General features: G+C 40.2%; 1 protein-coding gene and 1 long non-coding RNA gene across 3 annotated transcripts in view; one reads left to right on the top strand and one right to left on the bottom strand.

Moving 5' to 3' along the window:
* map2k5 (mitogen-activated protein kinase kinase 5) overlaps positions 1–9,207 on the bottom strand; it is a 220,459-nt gene extending 211,252 nt beyond the window's left edge. The window contains exon 1 of the mRNA XM_052040367.1: positions 8,860–9,207. Coding sequence (XP_051896327.1) covers positions 8,860–8,985 — 126 coding nt within the window. The 5' untranslated portion in view covers positions 8,986–9,207. The remainder of the gene's footprint in view (positions 1–8,859) is intronic.
* Positions 9,197–22,823, top strand: part of LOC127583935 (uncharacterized) — a 40,869-nt gene continuing 27,242 nt past the window's right edge. The window contains exons 1-3 of one of the 2 annotated variants that reach the window (XR_007958314.1): positions 9,197–9,326; positions 10,558–10,655; positions 15,056–16,070. This is a non-coding gene — a long non-coding RNA (uncharacterized LOC127583935). Of the gene's footprint in view, positions 9,327–10,557; positions 10,656–15,055; positions 16,071–22,823 lie in introns of those variants that run through there. The other variant, XR_007958315.1, reaches the window with a different exon arrangement.

The raw sequence follows: 22,823 nt of genomic DNA, 5'->3' as shown, positions 1-22,823 counted from the left end.
ACAATACAAATGTGAGGAACTTACGCTCCGTTGCAGGGACTTGTACAGACCTCATCCAAGTACTGTGTTTAGTTTTGTGCACCACATTTCAGGCAGGCTACACTAGCCTTGGAGGGATTGTACCACACATTCATCAGAATGATACCAGAGGTTTAGAGGCTTGTGTTAGTGTAAGGTAGAGTTGCTGGGTATAGTTCAGTAGGAAGGTAGACCTTGGAAACAACTAAACTTAATCACCAGATTATTCAATGTTAAGTAGGTCTGTACAGACTGATCTGAGTGTGTAAGACCACTAACTATATAAACTGCAGTCTTAAATGTATACTATTAAAACACTTTAGATACAAGTTATCTACAAGGCATGACAACTTACTTGACTAGAGTAAGAGATTCAATAGTTCAGCACTGGCAACACAAGATTGTCCATTGTGTTAGAACCTTGAGAACCAGGGCAATAGATGAGATAACTATGAAGTAAGGATCACCTTAAGAATTGGGAGACAAGGGAAAAAGAAAACCAAATGAGAGGCAACTATAAGTCACAAGACTTCTGAAGTTTGGTGTTATGGAAGGCAAACAGGATGTACTAAAGTGTGTACCTGTCCACTAGCAATACTTTTGTGGAAACATCACCATCAGCTCTCTCTTCTCCCCCCTCCCATCGGGAAGAAGATACAAAAACCTGAAAGCAGCACCACCAGGCTCAAGGACAGCTTCTATCCTGCTGTTATAAGACTATTGAATGGCCCCCTAGTACAATAAGATGGAATCTCAATTTCACAATCTACCTTGTTATGGCCTTGTACTTATTGTAGGCCTGCAGTGCACTTTCTCCGTAACTGTAAGACTTAATTCTGCAGTCTGTTATTGTTTTCCCTTGTACTACCCAATGCACTGTTGTAATGAAATGATCTGCATGGATGGCATGCAAAACAAGTTTATCTACTGTACCTCAGTACATGTGACAATAATAAACCAATTTAATCATTTCCTGCTGTAATAGTGTATGTATATTGATAATTTTTAAGCATAATGTATCCTATCAATCCAAGAGACTCCCATCCCTTGCTTGCTTATAATCGATCAAATAAATATTGGTTAAGGCTGAACATCCAGACTCCAAGTGGAACTTGTTTAACTTTTTTTTAAAAAGGATCTGATAGATTCTTCATATCTGTCCCATTTCTTCAGGTGGAGAATTATAAGCAATATAATAAAATTATAGCTCAGTCACTCAGCAGCAAAACCAAAAACCACTTTTTTCACAAATAAAAGGTAGTGGAAATGTAGCTTCTGCCTCAAAAGGTCGTGCACAGTAGGTGAGGAGAAGTTATCAGTGCTGAGATACATAGGTATAGAAGATTGTTACGAGTCATAGAGTCTTCAGCATAGAAACAGGCCCTTCGGCCCACCGCATCTATGCTGACCATCATGTTTATCTATACTAATCCCACTTGCCTGCATTAATTCCAATATCCCTCTATGCTTTGCTCATTCGATTACCTGTCAAGATGCCTCTACCAACTCCTCCGGCAACTCATTCCAGATACCAACTACTCTCTGTGCGAAAAATTTACCCCTCAGATCCCCTTTAAACCTCCTCCCTCTCTCCTTAAATCCACACTTACCATGGGAAGCAGAAACCGGCTATATATCTTATCATTGTCTCTCATAATCTTATATGCCTGTATCATGTCATCTCTCTGCTTCCTTCGCTCCAGGGAGGGAGACCTAGTCTATGCAATTTCTCCTGATAAATCAAGCCCTCCAATCCAGGAAACATCCTTGAGAGTTTATTCTGCACCCTCTCTCACAATCATATCCTTCCTATAGCATTGCAACCAGAACTGCGCATAGTACTCCATGTGCAGACTAACTAACGCTTTGCACAGCTGTAACACGACGTCCCAATTCTTGTACTCGGTGCTTTGGCCAATGAAGGCAAATATACCATACACCTTCCTCACCACCCTGTCTATCAGTGTTCCAGTTTTCAGGGAATCGTGGAGACAAAAGAGACTGCAGATGCTGTATGTTGGAGCAAAAAACAAACTGCTGGAAGAACTCAGTGGGTCAGGCAGCATCTGTGGAGGCAAAGGGACAGATGATGTTTTGGGTCAAGATCCTATATCAGGCACCCCAAAGTTTCTCTGTTCAACAACATTACCTAGAGCCCTGCCATTCACAGTGTGCATGCTGCCCTGGTTTAACTTTTCAAAATGCATCACTTCGTACTTGTTCAAATCAACACAGGCGATCCTTAAATATGCGTGCTTAGCCCACTGCTCTACTCTCTCTATACTCATGACTGTGTGACTAAGCACAGCTCAAACGCCATTTATAAATGTGCCGATGACACCACTGTTGTTGGTAGAATCTCAGATGGTGACGAAGAGGTGTACAGGAGTGGTGTCGCAACAACAACCTCGCGCTCTATGTCAGCAAGACCAAGGAATTGATTGTGGACTTCAGGAAGAGAATACACAGCAATATTCATTGAAGGGTCAGGGGTGGAAAGGGTGAGCAGCTTCAAGTTCCTGGGCATCAACATCTTGGAGGATCTATCCTGGGCCCAACACATTGATGCAATCATGAAGAAGGCATGCCAGCAGCTCTACTTTGTTAGGAGTTTGAGGACATTTGGTGTGTCACCAAAGACTCTTACAAATTTCTAGAGATGTACGGTGGAGAGCATTCTGACTGGTTGCATCACAGCCTAGCATGGAGGCTTCAATGCACAGGATCGCAAGAGGCTGCAGTGGGTTGTAGACTCACCCAGCTCCATCACAGGCACAACCCTCCCCACCATCGAGGACATCTTCAAAAGGCAGTGCCTCAAGAAGGTGGCATCCATCATTAAGGACCCTCACCATCCGGGACATGCCCTCTTCTCCTTACTACCATCGGGGAGGAGGTACAGGAGCCTGAAGACCCACACTCAATGATTCAGGAACAGCTTCTTCCCCTCTGCCATCAGATTTCTGAATGGTCCATGAACATTACCTAGTTATTCCTTTTCTTTTGCACTTTTTGTTTTCATAATTTATAGTAATTTTATGTCTTTGCAAGGCACTGCTGCTGAAAAACAACAAATTTCACATCATATGTCAGTGATAATAAATCTGATTCTGATTTAAGTTCCATCTGCCATTCCTTTGCCCACTTTCCCAGTTTATGTATCTCCAGCTGTAACCTTGGACAACCTCCTTCATTGCCCACTGTACCACCACTGTTGGTGGTATATCAACCAAAATAAGAGAAAAGCAAAAATGATCAGCTACAATCTAATCGAATGTGGGACAGGCCCAAGGAGTTGAATAGCATACACCTGCTAAGTCAAAGACCCACATAAATATAATGAACAAAATAGCCTACTACTGTGCTATATACTATATCACTGCAAACCTCTAAAGTCTGCGAGCTTTTCTTCCTAAATTTTCGGTTAATGACTACACTGTTAAATGACAGATATACCAAATATGGTGAAAGCACAATTCAGGCAAAAGGAATAATATTGAGGTAGAACATTGCTTATGGCCCTCTGCTATTTTGTTTGCCCTCCTTGCCTATGGGAATAATAAATTATTTTAATGTACCATACTGAAATTCTTTTTTTTGTACTATCTTCAGTTGGTACTACAGATGGCTCAAAGAGCTTTACTGATTAAAGCCTGTGACAGTGTCCTCCAACACAAATTCGAAAGTTCTGTAAACTCAGTTGTGGATTTCTCCACAATATTTTTCAATTTGTGATTAAAAACCCCCAAACAAAATACTAAACTAAAGTGAATTTTTGACAGATTATCTGCATTCTTTTCGAGCCGATAATGACAGTGGAAATTACCCCAAAACATACCAACTGAATATGGAACAAGACCACGACACTTTTTCTATGGTGAATGTAGTAATTGTTGCTGTGAACTTTTTGTTCACAAAAACAGTCCTCAGGTATTTCACCCATGTGTCCACTATTTCATGGATGCACCTGCAAATCTAGTTGTGTTAATATTAAGCAAGAAGCTAGAGCTGAACCAGACCAGCTCTTCTACTAACATCAACATCACAACACTTTACAGTTTACTGGAAAGAGATCCCAGTAGGGAAGTACTTCTAAATAGCAGCTCAGTTGATTATGTGGATGATCACAAACTCAACCCCACATTCCACAAACCACCATGGGTATAAATTCCAATCTATGCCTATAATGCAATGCAAACAATCTCATTCTAACTTTCCATCCAATGACACTGAAGGCATCATGTCAGCCAAAATATCAAAACAGTCTCCATGTCCCTCTACGCAAATGTCTAATGGGGGTCGTGTACTCAATTGCAATACATTTTAAGAAATGAAAAAATTCAGTCCCAAAACTGGAATAGAAGATTGAATCAGGGAGAATGTCAGGAAGATGTGGAGGAGGCTAGAAGATATGGGGAGAAATTATCACAGAGAAATAATGAGACCTTCTCTAAATAAAGTACAGAATAAGTTTATTCTATTAAAAAGGAAATTATTAGCAATTTGAGGATCTGGATAAATAAAAAATGCTATATACCAATTAAAACTGAAGCATACGGTAAGAGCTAGAATCATAAAGATTAAAGAACATGGGTGAACAATAAGTTTAAAAAACAGATAAGAAAGAATATAAAGAAAATACTTTCAAAAATATCACAAAATATTTCACATAATATCAATAAAAAGGGAAATATTTTAAAGAAAGATAGAAAGATTTGACAGCAAAAGATTGTCAACCTGTTGATCAAAAATATCAGCAACTTGATAGGTACACTCTTTATTGAAGAGGCAAATCCTAAAGTAATTGAGCAAGATGATGAAATTATAATAGATGAAAGCAAAGTTTATGATATGTTATAGGGCTACAGACATTGGTAGAATCAATGGAGGTCAGCAAACATGGAGATTTCATTTATGCAGCTAGGAGTAGAATGAAATATTCAAATATTCTGATGTAAGACTAGACCCAGGACAATTCTAAGTCAGTCTCATGGAACTTTTGCTATCATGTTATAACCTCAACATCGTTAAAAGGATTTCAGTCTCCAAGAACTGCTACCTAACCTGAACATTTTCTGTTTCTATTTCAGATTTTCAGCAAATGCATATTTTATACCTAAATGCAGATTTGTTGGACTCAATATTAATCTTGAAAGTTTTTAAGAGCCGATTCTTTCATAGCAATTTACTTTAAATGAAATATATGTACTTTAATAGCCAATTGATACCTTATCTAAGGGGAAATATATTATTATTTGATTTATGCATTTAGGAAAGCAAATTATTTTTGAAGGAAAATGTATTTATTTTTTATTTCATTGATATTGTCCAAATTTGATCTTTTTGTCACACAAGTTAAAATGCGTCCGCTACTGTAATCACAACTTCAGAGTTCCTGCTTCAATTGTGAATTCAGGTGCTGCACCTATGGAGTTTGCAGGCTTACTGCATCTGCTTGGATTTCCCCCGCGTTCTCCTGCTTTCCTTCCAGATATGCTGGTTAGTAGGTTAATTAGCTACTGCAAATTGCCCCTAATGTAGGTGAGAGGTAGAAGAATCAAGAGTTGATGGTCATGTGAATTACAATATGTCACTGCGAAATAAATGTCAGAATGAGATTGCTGGGATTGTTTCAAGACCCAGCATAGACTCAATGGGCTGAATGGCCTATGTTGTGAGAAATATGAAATACCATACTGTAAAAGTTAAAAATTTATTTAGATAAAAGCAAAACGTTATATCAGCTGGAAGTTTGAAACAAAAAGCTGAAAATGACTCAAGGTCAGACTAGTGGATATTATAAGTGCTAATGTTTCAGATTTGTGATCAATATATTTATGAAGAAACGAAAGGTGAATAAAAACCTTCACAAATAACTTTTACACATAAGCAGTGAAAAAAAGCTGCTGTAACCATGGGGAGCAGTGGAAATAGCTGTTAACTCTTAATACAGAAACGCACAGGAAAACATTCACTGAAATAATAGAAGCTACAATGTAAAAAGCATGTCATTGACCCAAACATTATCTCTTGGTGTTAAGTCTCTGTGTGATCATATACATCTAACCATAACTACTTTACCTGTTCCCAAATTCCATCATTCACTTGTACAACAAAATTGTGACTCCCTTCCTGGCTTGAATTCCAGATCGCCACCCAAAATTTCTTGTCTGAATTCTAAATCACTAGCATCAAACTTACATCTATAGATTCTCATTCTTGATCCCATAACAACTGGTAATTCTGCTTTCTTCTCCTTTGGATGCGAGTGTTACGTTTATTGGGTTTGGGAGATGCTGTTTTGAGTAGCCTAAATTACAGGATGTAAGTCATTCAATCCAACATTTAACCTGCCCCTGTAGTCACAGTATTTATGCGGCTTGTCCAGTTAAGTTTCTGGCCAATGGTAGTCATCCAGGATCTGGATGGTGGGAGACGTGGCAATGACAATGCCATTTAATATTTACCAGCTATCCAATTCTTTTATAACTTCTAAGATGCACTGGAAAATAGAAACCATTCTTATTATGTTTTGAACCAGCCACCACCTGATAATCTCATCATTCTCTCTTGACATTTCTATTCTACTTGCAGCAAGCCTGAGATTTTACTTTCATTACAGCCTCATCAACACAAAGTGCTGCTTTTGCACTGTGCACCTCTGGCTCCAAATCCTTCTGCTTTAACACTAAACCATTTGTACTATTCCGTATTTATAATTCAAAATGCACCAACTATGATGGGGTCAAATCACATTTGCTCATTTTTATAGCATGTTCAGTTATCAATTACTTTTGGCAGATTTCTTTGATAGAATCATACAGCCTGGAAACGGGCCCTTCAGCCCAACTTGTCCATGCCGACTATGTTGTCCAGCTAGCTAGTCCTATCTGCCTGTGTTTGGCTCAGAGCCCTTCAAACCTTTCCTATCTATGTACATTGCCTGGAAATGTTGCTGATGTTACTGCCTCAACCACTATTTCTGGTAGCTCATGGCAAATATGCACCACCCTTTGCACGAAGGAGCTGCTCCTGATGTCCCTTTTAAATCTCTTGCCTCTGATCTTAAACCTATACCCTCTTGTTTTTTAGCACCCCCTCCCTGGGAAAAAGACTATGTGCTTTCACCCTGTCTCTGCCCCTCATGATCTATCCAGTCACCCCTCAATCTCCCATGTTCCAGGGAATAAAGTCCTAGCCTACGCAGCCTCCCCTTGTAACTCAGGCCCCCAAGTCCAGACAACATCCTGGTAAATCTTTTCTGTATTCTTTCTAGGTTAATAGCATCTTTCCTATAACAGGGTGACAAAACCCGTACACAATAATCCAAGTGAGGCCTCACCAATCTTCTGTTACCAGAAATAGCAGTAGGCCTGTGGATTGGAACTATTTTAGAACTCTGCATAGATGTATCAAGAAATTGGTAAAGGTGCAAAATAGAATATGGGACTAAACTAGGCAGAAACAAAAATGAACAATTAAGAATCCTTAAAGGCATGTAAAAAGGAAAAGGCTAGCGAGGAAAAATATGGGTCCCTTAGAGTCAGCAACGGTAGAGTTTATAGAGAAGAATAAGGAAATAACCGATATTAAGCAACTAACTTGTGCTTGCCCTCAGAGATCCCAATTTTAACAGGTTAAACTCGGACAAACACTCAAGATTTCTTACCACATTGAAAGCACTACATAAATATAAACTGTTGTTATAAACTTGCCAATCATCAGAGACCTCTCCGCCAGCAGGTTTCACCAACACATGACCCCATCAGGCACAGCAACCCATCAGTCACCCCTCATCAGGCGCCAGCATAGACCACTGGCCACCCCCCCCCCCACCCAATAAGGCACCAGCAGCCACCCGTGCCCTACCAATGATGGGTCAGCAGACCACAACCCACCCCCTTCCTACTACTACCCCCCACCCCGTCCAATCAGGCGCCTGAGCCCACTAGCACCCCCCCCCCCCAATCAGACACCAGTAGCCCACCAGCCCCCCACCCCACCAACCCAGACGCCAGCAGCCCGCCAGCCCCCCATCCAATCAGATGCCAGCAGCCTGCCAGCCGCCCCACCCAAATCCCAGCAGCTCACCAGACCCCCCCAATCAGATGCCAGCAGCCCACCATACCCCTCCCCACGATCAGACGCCAGCAGCCCAGCAGCACCCCCATCCAATCAGGCACCAGCAGCCCACTAACCCCCCCCCCCTAAAAATCAGGCGTCAGCAGCCCACCGTCCCCCAATCACACACCAGAAGCCCACTATTCCCCCCACCCAGATGCCAGCATCCCACCCATCAGATACCAGTAGCCCACCCATCAGATACCAGTAGCCCACCATCCCCCAATCAGATGCCAGCAGCCCCCCCCCAACCCCCCAGACGCCAACAGCCCCCCACCCCCCAATCAGAAGCCAGCAGCCCCCTCAATCAGAAGCCAGCAGCCCACCAGCCCCCCCAATCAGAAGCCAGCAGCCCCCAGCCCCCCAATCAGATGCCAGCAGCCCACCATTCCCCCAATCAGATGCCAGCAGCCCACCATTCCCCCCAATCAGATGCCAGCAACCCCCCAATCAGATGCCAGCAACCCCCCAATCAGATGCCAGCAACCCCCCCAGCCCCCCAATCAGATGCCAGCAACCCCCCAGCCCCCCAATCAGATGCCAGCAGCCCCCCAATCAGATGCCAGCAACCCCCCAGCCCCCCAATCAGATGCCAGCAGCCCCCCAATCAGATGCCAGCAACCCCCCCAGCCCCCCAATCAGATGCCAGCAGCCCCCCCGCCCCCCAGTCAGACGCCAACAGCCCCCCCAATCAGGCGCCAGCAGCCCCCCCGCACCTACCAGCACGTCTCTGAAGAGGAGCTGGGAGCCGGGCGGGATGCTCCAGTCCAGGTCGCCGCCCGACACCTTGATGCGGATGACGAGCTGCGGCTGCGCCTTGGGCTCCATCTCACGCGGCACGAGCATCGCTTGCGCGCGGCCACATCGTCCGCCCGCCCGCGCCCAACGGCCGCGCCTTCAGCCCCGGCCCCTCACGTTCCGCCCTCGCCCCACCGACACCTTCGCCTCTCCCAGGGACCGAGCGCCTGCTGTCGTTTTAACCGGCTGCGGCCGATTTAGCTGGACTTTTGCCACCCCTGTTACCGTCCCTCCGCCGTGTAAATAAAAGGAAGTGTTCTGCTGCCGTACACCGGAACAAAAATGACGGGAAGTGGAGATCACCCGGAAACGTGAGAGGAAGCACGGCCTCCATCTCGGCGGCCATCTTTGTTTTTCTGCCCTGGAGGTTAACGTTGCCAACACTACAGGTACCGTCATGGATGCTGTCTGTGTGTTAGCTCAGGGGGTTGCACAAGGTTAATGTGTTAACTTATTTGAAACTTCTTGGGGGTAGGATTCAAAAACTGTCCAATAAGTAATGCAAAAGCCTCCAGAAATACATAGCACTTTGAGTGGAATCCTGCAATGCATTTATTAATTATGATGATTTTAGAATGTGAGAACTTAAATGGGGAAACTAGATTCGTATCACCTCCATGTGTCAGTTCTGTGAACCATGGTGAAATCAAATCCAAGTTTCTAAAGTAGACACACTGGAGAAGGAATGACAGGTGAAAATGTCAATCTGTTATTCTTATGTAGCTGGATATAAAGAAAGCAAAAAGTGAATGACTTTTCTCTGACTCTAATGGTGTAGCTCTTGCAAAGGCTATAATCAGGAATTTATAAGTACATGGAACATTACAGCACAGTACAGGCCCTTTGGCCCACAATGCTGTGCTGACGTTTTATCCTGCCCTAAGATCTATCTAACCCTTCCCTCCCACGTGGCCCTCCATTTTTCCATAGTTCATGTGTCAAGTAGTTGTTAATCTGTAGAATATCAACTGTTTGCTTCCACTTGACCTCTGGATAAACCTGTTTTACTCATGAAAATTATATAGCTATATGGAGAAAGGCAGAGTTAACTAAGATAATTTAGGGATCTCAGAATTTTTACTTACCTCGAGTACTACATACTATTTTGGTCTCCTTGGTTAAGGAATGAAATGCTTGCACTAAAGGAAGTGCAGAAAAATTCCTAGGAAGAAAGGCTTGACAGATGAAGGAAGGTTGGGTAGATTGCGCCGGTACTCATTGGAATATAGAAGAATGGGAGATGAACTTATTGAAATGTATAAGATTCTGAATGGGTTGACAGGGTTGGTGCTGAAAGAACCAGGTGACGTATTTTCAGAATAAGGGGTCTCCCATTTCAGAGGGAAATGAGAAGGAGCATTCAGCAGATCATTCAGCAGCTGTGCAAAGAGAAATAGATAATATATCAATTCAATAATCCATATTATTTCCCTCTGGAAGCTCCACATATGGAAAGGTATAAAGGCTTTGGCGAAAGTCCAGATGAAATTTATGAAAATCATTTCAGGGCTGATTTGCTTTCGTTATGTAACTACTCTTGGCTATTTGTCTTGGAAACAAGGAGGTTGCAAGGTGATCTGATTGAGGCTTTTAAACATAAACAGTATATTTACAACATAGGTAGAAGGAAACTGTTCTGATTGTCAGCTGGAACAAGAACTATGGGATATGGAATGACTGGCAGAAGAACCAAAGTGAGCATTTACACCCATGTTGAGGTAGGGATTTCTAATTGTTTACAGCCCTTGCTCTAAAGAAATGTCTTCCCCTTTCCTGAATCCCAAATTGCTGTCCTTTTATGCTGAGATCCTGCCACCTGATTCCAGATCATCCAATTAGAGAATCAGAGGAACAAAACTCTCTGCATCTACCCTTGCCACCAACCCTTCTCAGAATCTTGTATGTCTCAATGAGATTACCTCTTCCAGACTCCATTGACCATAAACCCAATGTTAATCTGTCCCCAAAAGAACACATACCACCCCCTACTCCCCCCCCCCCAAAGAACCAGTCCCATGAATCTAAGCTGTAGTGTCACAGAGGCAAGTATAACCTTTTGATACTGCAAAAGAAGTTTCACCAAGGCCGCATACAATCTCAGCATGGCTTCTTACTTTTGTACTCCAACCCTTTTGCAATAAAAGCCAACGCACCATTTGCTTTCTTAATTGCTTGCTGTAGCTATACAGTTACCTTCTGCATCTCATTAGCATGCTCTCTGTTCACGTGTTTATTGGTTTCTCAGTGTTTTTCTGTTCTTCCTACCGTAATGCATAATCTTACATTTTCCCACATTATACTCTGGTCCTGCCATCACCTACTTAATCTGTGTTGCAAATTCATTGCATCCTTTTAACAGTTTATTTCCCAGCTAGCTTTATATAATTTTCAAAACTGAATATATTATACTCAGTCTTTTCATTTACGCTGTCAACGTAAATTACATTTCTTAAGGCCCACAGCTCCCTGTGCCACCCAACCTGAAAGTGACCCGTTTCTTCCAGCTCATTTTTCTGTCCTTCAGTATGCTGGTCCCAGTTGGATTTAAATGGAGCATGTAAAATACTAATCCAAATGGAAGGATTTTGATGTAAAAATTTATACTATTCTGCTGGACTTTGGAATTTTAAACATTTGGCTTTTTATGCCTTCCAGCTGGAAGAGTCATCCATCTAGCCCCATTCCTCTACTTTCTCATAGCCTTCTAACTTTTTTTTAAGTATGTTTGACCATTTTCTGATTGTGTGGGTGGAATAAGTCAACATTGCCATGCTTAAAACTAAAGTTCTAATCACTTACTTTGTTTTTGATGATTATACTAAATCTGTGTGTTTTCTTGTTACTCTTAAACTTTTTTTTTTCTTTCACTGACTTTATCAAAGCCCTTCAAAATAATTTATGCCAAGTCATTAAATTAACTTGTAGCATGAGTGTCCTTTCTGAGAATGCAAACCGGTTTGTCAGTGTTGGGAATAAAGTTTTAACACTTCTGAGGTAATTTATCGACATTGATAAAAGTAGCTTCAGATTTCCCAGACACCATAACTCAATTAACTCAAGTTGTTTGAAACTTGTATTAATGTGGAATTTGGTTTATTTATTATGCTCCATTTGCACACCAGTATAATTGTTTGGGCCCAAAGCTTAAAACTTCTGAAGGGTGGTAAATGGCTTTTTGCTTTTTAACTGCTGTTGGTAGAATGTACTGATTAATTCTGTTGACGTATTGATCCAATGGAGCTAAGGTTGCCAATGAATGTCATATGTGCAATGTTCTTCAATCTCTGTGCAATAATGAACTCTTGTTTACACCCTCAACACCTTAAAAAAAAATTGATACAGCATTTTGGACTAAAACATGTCACTTCACAGGTGTGGATGATGTGAGTGTAATAACGGATGGAGAAGATGATTTAAATTGTACTAGATCTCATCAATATTCACTAGTTTTTTTTGTTTTATTACAGATATGACAATGTATTTGACAGCGCTATTTGCTGTGACAAAAATGCAATTCAAATCATCATAACCCTTTTTCATAACTTTTGCTTCTTTCCTGGAATTGGGTTTCATTTATTGAATTATTATTAACTGTCCTTATTGTGAAACTGTAATATTGTACAGTCACTTATGTACATAAGATTGCATTATTGGATTTTCTATCCCATTAAGAAAAATCTAAGCACTTGTACAAACTTTCACCATAACTTAAGACCTAATATATTGAAATGTAGGATTTCTAAATTTAGGCATGTTAATTCTGTATTCCCCTTAATTCTGATAATGTCCTCAGTTAGAAGGTGCATCTCACCTTCCTCAAGACATTTTTGCTTTGTCTTGATTTTCTTCAAAAGCAAGGTTCCTTTTTCAGGTTTAGTACTATTTGACATTCCTTTGCCTAAAAACACTAATTCCTTTGGCTTTCTCTTGCACTTTTTCTATTTATTATGACTTCATCTCAAGATAAATAATTTCTTGCAATTATTTCCAAGCCTTATTAACTGTAGCCCAGCCTTAGATTTCTAAAACATTTTAAACCTGCCATATGAAACTTGGCCATTAATTATGTGTATCATTTCTCACATTCAGTCTCCAGTTACTGGTCTCTGATCAGTGGCATTGCATTTCCACAGTGGCTGCTTTTCCACAATATCTGCAGGGTGGGGATGATGAAACAAATGTTTTCATGGAGTTACCCTGGTCTTCCACTAAACTGCAGAAGTAAAATACTTTATGAATATTCTCATAACTGCTGTGAAATTCTTGGATTTGCTGATTTACTACCAGAACTGTGCACAGTGCTCCTAGTATGGTCTAACCCAGGGATATGGAGACTAGAATAATGCACAGTGCTCCCAGTGTGGTCTGACCCAGGGATATGAAGACTGGAACTATGCACAGTGCTTGCAGTAGGTTTGATCCCAACCTCTGGCACTGTCTGTGTGTGGAGTTTGCATGTTCTCCCTGCGTGGGTTTCCACCAGGTGCTCCAGTTTCTTCCCATGTCCCAAAGACGTGAAAGTTGGTAGGCGAATTGGCTGCTGTAAATTGTCCCTAGTATGTTGGTGAGAGGTAGAACCTGGGGGGGAATGTTGGGGAAATAAAATAGGATTAGTGTAAGTGAGTGGTTGATGGTCAGTATGGCCTCGGTGGGCTGAAGGGCCTGTTTCCGTACCATACCTTTCTATGTCTCTAAACTCAGCTTTTAGGTCCTACCACATAACTGAAGCCCTGCATATTGGTAAATCCTCTCTCAGTTCCACACAATGATTTGGGTTCCTTCTGAAATGTAGTGCCCAGCATTGGATACACTAGCTGAGACCTAACCAATGTTTATTATGTATTTACCAAAACTGTTATCTGTGGGAGAAATTTGCATTTTCAACTCATACCTTTATAAATCTGTCATCCAAACATCTACTTTTAAATGTAACAAATTTGTGAGAGCAGCATTTATTGCCAATCACAATTATTCCTGAGCAGATGGTGTGAACCACCACAGGCCCTGTGATGAAGGTACTTGCAAAATATTTTTGGGTAGGACTTCTAGAACTTTGATCCAACAGTGAAGAAAGACTGGCTATATATTTCCAAGTCAGGATAGTGTTTGATGTGGACATGATGTTCCCATATGCCTGTTTCACTTCCTTTAGGTAGTAGAGACTTTTAGGTTTAGGAGGTGCTGTTCAGGAGATCTTGGTGAATTGCACAATGGCCACAGTGCATTGGTACATTGTAGTCACAGTGAAGTGAGTGATAGTTTAGGGTACTGAAAAGGAATGCTAATCAACGACACAGCTTTGTCCTGGACAGTGTTAAGTTGCTTGTATGTTGTTGGAACTACCATCAAACAGACAAGTGGAGAGAATTCTATCATAGTCCTGACTGTTTGATTTGTATATGGTAGGAGCACTTTGGCCAGTAGAGAGGCAGTTGCTTGCTGTGGGATATCTATTTTTTTGGCTGTAGGCATTTTGAAAGGCCTTCCTTAACAGTAACTAAGAACCTAATAAGACAAATTTTTCATTTGGTGCTTTCTGTACAACCACAATTCAAATAAAATCCTTGCAGCTAACACAGAAAAGAGACTAGCAGTCAATGCACCTGAGTTGGTTTAACCCCAGGCTCCAGAAATGAAAGAACAGTGTGCCAGAGAACATTCAACTGTCATTAATAAAGACTAATTAAAAACATTGTGATTTTGTTATTTTCAGCAATTTGTATTTCCCCTTTGCTCCCAGGAAGAAATTAAAGTGAAAAGCCTTCGCAAAGAGCAATTTACTTAACAATTACAGTTAAAGACTAATCGCTAAGAATTTTAGTGTTTTTTTTAAAATTACTTCTCTATTGGAGCTGTTCTGTGCAGTTTGCATTCATTTGCATTTTAGTTGGAGCTGGTTACATCCTTCCTAGTCATTTTGTTTTAAACAGGCACTGCTTACCTAAGCTGTTCCCTTGCAGTTTTTGAAGTATTGAGAAACCTAATTCTTTCCTGAATGTATTTGCATTTACCTATTGCCTTAGCTTTACTGTGTGGCAGAAGCCACATTGTACAGAAGTTGGTTATAGAGAATGAATTTGCTGCAAGGTATCGATTCTCACTGTGATTTTTCCCACAGTAATTTTGTTGGAATTGCTTCAGAACCCTTGGAGAAACATTGAACATTTTGTTTTGGTGTTTACCAATGGTAGACAACCAAGAGGACCTTGCAGAGATTCAACACCATGTTGTCAAATGCATCTGTATGCAAGTCTATTCACCAAACTGTTTTTGAGGGTGATAAGAAACCAGCGATCATATTTGTTTTGTGAATGTTAAGTGTTTTGATAACAGTGGATAAATATTTTTAATAAAGAATGGAAATCAGATTGGATCCTAGGTTTATTTTCCATTGATCTCTCAGGCTGCATTAGGAATGGAATGTGACTTTTATCTCCATGTAGAACAAAAATCAACAGCAAGTAATCCCTCTCCTGGATAATTGTACTTGGGACTGTTACGGACTCAGTGAATGTCCCTTTAAGATTGTGTGTGTGTGTGTGTGTGTGGGGCGTGCTTACGTCAATAGAAGATAAAGGACGTAATGACGTTGTTGAAGAGGTCAGAAGAAGAGAGAGAGAAGGGAGAGAGACACCAGCCTGCTAGTTTTCTCTATCGATGGATGAGAAACAATAACTGTGTCTGCCACTGAAATCCATGTATGGAAGTTGGAAGTAATCCGGTGGGGTTCACTTTGTTGCTGACCTGTAGAAGGAAACAGGTATTTGTGTGTGGACGACCACAATTCGGATGCTTTTCGGGGTGAGGAAGTCACTACCGAGTAAACACTGAAGTGTCGTTTGGGTTCCATTGTGGAACATTTGGATTTCGTATTTACTCTCTCTATATTTCTCTATGTCTACGTCTACATCTTATCTTCAGACAACGGTGGTTGTTGAAGAAGCCCTTGCTCATGTTTCACCTTATGGCTTGCGGAACTGAACTTTAAGAACCATTCCTGAACTTGGAGTTTGGGACTTTGCCACACACACACGAAGAGTTTAGTTTTTGGGGTTAATGTTCAAGGTTTAACATTTTTGAATTCTAACATACTAACATTTTTACTTTTATTTTACGTATTATCATAAGTAGTGATTAATAAAATAGTTTTTAACGCTGAATCATGCTCAGTGTGTTTCTTTTGTTGCTGGTTCGTGACAGGACACACAAATCTCACATAACTGGTTGCCAATCCTTGCACATGAAGGATGTCATTTTGGGCGAGGTTACAGCAAATTCAAAAACTCCTATGGAACATTACATTAGGTATGTAGATGTACATCAAGACCAGCCATGTTTTCATGTTATCTGGTCACACAACATCAAAAGAAATAAGAAAAGGAAATCAGTGGAAGAATGTAGAACATAGAACAGTACAGCAAAGGAACAGGCCCTTCAGCCCACCAGATCTGCACCGACCATGTTGCCAATCTAACTAATCCCATTTGCCAGCATATGGTCTGTATCCCTCTATTCCCTGCCTGTACATGTGCCTGTCTGAATGCCTCTTAAACATTGCTATTGTATCTCCCCTGGCAGCGCAGTTGATGCACCTACCACTCTTTTGTTTCTAAAAAGACCTCTCATCTTAAACCTATGCCCTCTAGTATTTGACATTTTCACCCAGGGAAAAAGACTCTATCAATCCTTACTGTGTCCCTTATAAATTTTACATACTTCTATCGGGTCGCCCCTCAACCTCCAATGCTCCAGAGAAAACAGTCCAAAGTTGTCCAGCCCCTTCTTATAGTTAATACTCTCTAATCTAGGCAACATTATGGTGAACACTTTTGTACTTTTTTCAGAGCTTCCACATCCTTCCTGTAATGCAGTGACTAGAACTGCACACAATACTCCAAATGTGGGCTAACCAAAGTTTTATACAGCAGCAACTTGACTTGCCAACTTTTATACTCAATGCTCCAACCAATAAAGGCAAGTATGCCATATACTTTCTTTACCACCCTATCTACTTGTGCTGCTACTTTCAGGGAGCTCTGGACTCCCTAGGCCAGATGGGCTTCTACGACAAACTGATCGTTTAATGGAGACCATTACTGATACCAGCTTATAATTCCACCTTAATCACTTGAATTTAGTTTCTCCAGTCCTTTAGTGGGATTCCAAATCTTGTCACTAGATCAATGGTTCCTACATCGGGATGCTAATTCAGTGACTAAACTACTTTGCTACAGTATCCCTAATTTTAAAATGATGCTCTCTTAGTCTGGATTGCTCAATAGCTGAAATACCCTTTTGAATCTCTGATTTCTTTAAAAAAAACCCAATTAGATCACCTTTTAATCTTCCTAAATCTTTGGTTTTGCACTTGGCATCATAATTTCACCTTTTACACACTGGTTTCATTTTGCGTTGTACCTCTTCCAAGTCCAATAAATCCTTCCTGAGGTTTTGTACCTATGGTAGAAGTTTAAGGCGTTGAACCATTGATGCATCCATTCCCTACTTATAGATTTGACGAAAAAATATTCCATTAGCCCTTTTTATTCATTTTGGCCTATGCAATAATTTTTAATGATCTATGTATACAAAGACAAATCTTTTTTCTCACTCCTAATCATTTACCATTAAGAAAATATTTTGAAAAGAAGAAAACTGCAGATGCTTGAAATCTGAAATAAAAAATGAATGCCAGAAATACTCGAGTCAGGTTGCCATTTCAGACATCCAGCCTTTCCTGTCTGTATCAGAACTGGCCAGTTTTCTTTCTCCACAGGTGCCTGCTGAGTATTTCCATCATTCGCTGTGTTTTGTATCTCACAGATTCAGGATTGTTTTATTTCTCTCTCCTCCGTTTCATTCATTTCCATCTGTTGACATCTCCAGACAGGTCAGCTGTGATTAACAAATCCTTATCACCCTCCCTCAGCCAACACATTCACTGATTGTGTTATTCAGTCTCTTTGTCTCCATCCTATTACAGATATTCCTTCGCTCTCCCAACCACTTCCCCTTCTCTGCAACATGTTTGACTTCTAACTTAACCTTGTTCTGATGAAAGATCATCAACCTGAAAAAACTAAAAATATTTGTTTTATTTTGCACATATCAAAAGTGAATAACAATTCCTGAACCCCCCCCCCCCCCAACTTTCTACTCCCCACCACCACTGCTGAAATACTATCAGACATATTTTTCTCCCCACACACAAAACACTGGAAGAACCCAGCAGGTCAGGCAGCATCTATGGTAGATGCTCCCTCCATAGTTGCTGCCTGACCTGCTAAGGTCCCTCCGTAGATGCTGCCTAGAGGTCCTTCAGCGTTTTGTGTGTTGCTCCAGATTTCAGTATCTGCAGTCTCCTGTGTTTCAGTCTATATTTTTCTCCCCAGTCAGTTTATCATTAATTCTGTAAGATACAGCATCTGGAGAAAGTGATTTGGAATTGCACATAGCTGGGACTGGAATTTTACACTGTCCTTTAATAAATCTTGTTGCAAATAGATTTATTTTGAGACAGTTGTGTCAGTGTTGCACACTGATATCCAGAATTAAGGAATAACGAATAATATTAAGAGGAACTATTCTCAGAAGCATAAGGTTGGTAACCAAGTGCACAAATTAACAGTATTCCTAAACAGTTCAGATAGAACATTTATGTTGCCTATGTTTGTAATCTAGAATTCACTGACTAAAATGGTTTTATGGTCAAATTCAATAGTAATTTTAAGAAAGTACAGATACAGTAAATACTTGAAGGGAAAATGGGGAAAGGGAAAGAGAGCGTGTCTCATTGCTTAGTTCTACCAAACAGCCAGCACAGTTACAATGGGCAGATTGTCCTCCTCCTAGGATTCCATGACTTTAATAAGTGTAATGTAACATCTGCAGCTTTATTGGGGAATTAACCAGTGACAACTAACTGTATTAAGTATACCATAGTATGCTGGAAGGAATTGCATTCCATTTGATACAAATGCAATGGGATACAACTATATTTAATGAAACACATTTAAATTTTGACACTAATTTTAATACTTTTCTGCCAGAAATTGACATAATTGCTAAGAACACAATTCTGAGAATTTCAAACGGTTTAGGAAAATATCTCAAGCACGAATTATTTTGCTCTGCTTTTAACTTACTGCTGCATGCTGCAAAGTCCTAGTGTGCACTTTTAAAACCATGTTAGCTTTTCATTCTTCTTGTCTTAAAATCTACATGCTTTCAAAGGTGCAAACATTACCTGGCATAATACTGTTACAGTTCACAGTTATGGTATAAAAGCAGCTCAATACTTCAGGGCCTTTGATTTACACTCAGTTTAGTGTTTTTGAAAAGTGCACTTAGCACAATGTAAAACTTATAAGTATGAATGCACTTCTAGACCCAAGACTGGCATCATCTTGTTACTAGTTCATGAGTTATCTCATTTTATTTCTTCCTCCCTTTCAAATATGCTGCTGTTCTGTTAAAAGGAGCCTTGACCTTGCAACCACGTTCGTCAGGAATAAAACATTTTGATGGATGAGTCTGTGTACTGGATACTGAAACCTGCTTGAGTTTGGGAAAGGTTATTTCCTTTGAGGTTTGGGATTACAATGCAACATTATGCTGTTTTCAATATTTTGTGATATCTGTAGTTTTTGCAGCCCTGGACCATTTGAATACTGTCGCCAGACCATACCACAACCAAAGTGAGGCACAATTAATGCATTTTCTGTAATTGCCCCATTCTCAGTGTGTCTGACTTTCTTTTAACTCATTTAGCCAATTATTTCAGTAATTTGATCTACCAAAATGAGTGTGTGGTCTTACTGGGTAAGCTAATTTACTGAAGTAATATTCTCAAGGTTAAGTATATTGAATATATAACTTGGCATTGTTTCAGTTTAGACTTTTCGGACTAACTGTATAATTTTGTTTATTACTCCTGTCCAAACTGAATGTTATCCCGAGATGGAAAAATGTCTTTTTCACCCAACTTGAATGGTAAATTCTCCATTCTTTTGGGCCATTTCTCAAACTTTTTTTTTCTGGGGTGTACCTGTCAAGGATATAGTTCAAACTGTTCCAGCCTCAATCTGTGATCTTATGCAAAATAACTCTTCATTAGCACACTTGAAAATTTCAGTTCTCTATTGAACAACAAGAGGCATCATGATCAAAATGGTCCTGAAGTTATTTGTGAAATCTCGTGTCAATCCACTCAGAATGTGGGCATTGCTGAATCTACATGAGGTAATTTCATTGTGTCCAGTCTACCTGTGGTTCATTGGAACACCTGTATTATAAACATACAAAGAGTGAGGAACGAGTGAAGAGACATCTAGGTGACCCTGTTTGAGGCCATAGGCAGATCAGTGAGTGTGACCAGAAGTGTCCCGCTCAGCGTGAAGCAACTGGCCCTGTGACACTGGTTCCATCTCACCTGTCTCACATAATGTGTGATACCCGCTGCTCTGCAACATACACACTCCCTGTGCCATGCAAAACCTGAATGTATTAGGAAGGCCAAACCCAGATGTTAAATAATGACAAAGTGAGGAGCCCTCTCAAACAAATTTCAGACCAGGAACCTGTCCCGCTATTTTTTCGGAAAAGAACCGGCTTCTTATATCTAACCTAGAGTTGGCATTAGAAACCTAAAATCATCATTGCGAATCTTTCTTAACCATTAGTTTTGTTATATATAACATCTATCCAAAAAGGAGTTTCCCACTGGACTTAATGAAGACCCATTAATATTGCTTTGAAAACATTGTACTTTTTAAGATATTGTGGTACTCCTGAAAATATTAAAAAGACAGATAATAACAGAAAAAAACATCTAACCATTCAGCACTAAAGAGCTTAAGCAATTATTTAAGTGATAGGACTATTGCTTTTGTTTTAATCATTTACTGAAAAACTACATAATTAAAATTACAAATGTTCTATTTAAAAATGACAGAAATAAAATACATCCCAAGATAAGTACTCATTCTGTGATTAGTGATTCATGAGGTACTTATGCATTGTAAAGCATAAATTATTTAGGAAGAAAAATCACATTAATTTTATTGTTACTCAGATATTTATAGGGGTGGCAGAAACAATTATATAACCCCTGAAGCATTTAAATTCAAGTCCAATCATTAGCAGAGGCCAAACCAATTTTGTTTAGTGCACTGGCCTAACCTCCTGTGTCTTGGTGTTTTTCACATTTTTCTCTGATATTTTTTCTCTGTGAAAGATATCTTCTAGGACATTGTCATGGGTACATTCTTTTCCCAAATTTGTGCTTCTAAATAGGACAAAATACTTTGGATATAAAAGATGAAAAGTATAAGCAAAGAAAACAATCATGCATTTCAAAAACTGTTTTAATTGTCCTTTTTTAACATGTAATGAACATTAATAAACAATGTCATTGAACAGGACACTAAGCTCTATGAATATTAATGCCAGGTCTGAATTTCAGCCTATTGACTGAATGGGTTGAGTCTAGCCCAAGTGTCATTTTAATCCATTCTGTTTTAAAACATTTCATTAGTGAGCAAATGCAGAATTGTATTTGGCTTCATGGTCAGGTGGACCATGAAAGTCATAGGCTTGATCCATGGAGCGTTCTGTTGGCTGATCACCACAAGGGCAGACATGGGAACATAAACGGCTTCCATGTCCCCTGGACTTGGGCGATAAGTGCTGATGTGTTGTATAATGGATTCCCACTGCCCTCACCCAGATGACTTCTTTTCATGTATAAGCTTAGTCAGCTTCAGAGAGCTACGGAGGCATCACATTTAACGCACTCTGTCCTCGGCTGACATTTGCATAATAATTCCTTTATTATTTAAAGTTTAAAGGGTAATTACAAGCTGAAATGGTTTATTTGGCATAATAATTCCTTTATGCTCGGCACTAACTTTCTCCTACCCTCTATCATCTAAGCCAACAAAATATTCTTCCATTCCTTTCCATCTCGTGTACCTATCCTGCTTCCTCTTAAGCATGTCAGTGCTGTTCATCTTAAACACTCCCCATGCCTCGTGGCAGTGAGTTTGGCATTCCAGCGGCTTTCTAAATAAAGCGGTTTCTCCTAGATTTATTTTTATGAGATAAAAAATCAAATGAGGAGCCCTGGGGACAATCTTAACCTAACCACTGGAGAAAATGGTGGAATCAGCTACAAAGCTGATTGATATTACAGTACAATGTTGAAATCAGTGGCAAGTAATATTTGATAAAGTGTAGCTCTCGTATTCCACGCATTCCCATTTGTTTCCTGCTTAGCAACATAGATTAAAATTTCCTCCTGTTATATCCATGGACTTAATGATTTTATTTGTGACTCTGAATCAAAAGGTCCCAGGTTCAAGACCAAATTGCTGGACCTAAGCTCAAAATCCAAGGTGGCATTTGCAAGTGTGCTGCATTGTATAAGGTGCCCAGCTGGATCAGAAAGATCTAATGGCACTACTGAAAGAAAAGCAGGCAAATTCACCCTGTACGCCAGACAACATTGGTCCCTCAATCAGCATTGGAAAAACAAATCAAATAGTCATTTGAAATAAAAACAAACAATGTTGAGGATAATCAGCAAGCCATGCATCATCTATGTAGATTGAAACAGAGTTAACATTTCAGATTGATGACCCTTTACATCTCGCAGTTCTGGTATGTTTTTTCTCTCTACTGCCCTCATTCACCTTACTCGGTTTATACATCTCCATATAGATCAGCGACAATGAACAAATATCCATTTTCAGGACATGCCCTCTTCTCTACTACCATCGGGGAGGAGGTACAGGAGCCTGAAGACCCACACTCAGCGATTCAGAAACTGCTTTTTCCCCTCCCACATCAGATTTATGAATGGTCCATGAACACTACCTCATTATTCT

Source organism: Pristis pectinata, chromosome 28, assembly GCF_009764475.1.
Source record: "Pristis pectinata isolate sPriPec2 chromosome 28, sPriPec2.1.pri, whole genome shotgun sequence".
NCBI lineage: Eukaryota > Metazoa > Chordata > Chondrichthyes > Rhinopristiformes > Pristidae > Pristis > Pristis pectinata.
Note: the sequence above shows the minus strand (reverse complement) of the source record. Positions and strands in the feature narration are given on the sequence as shown.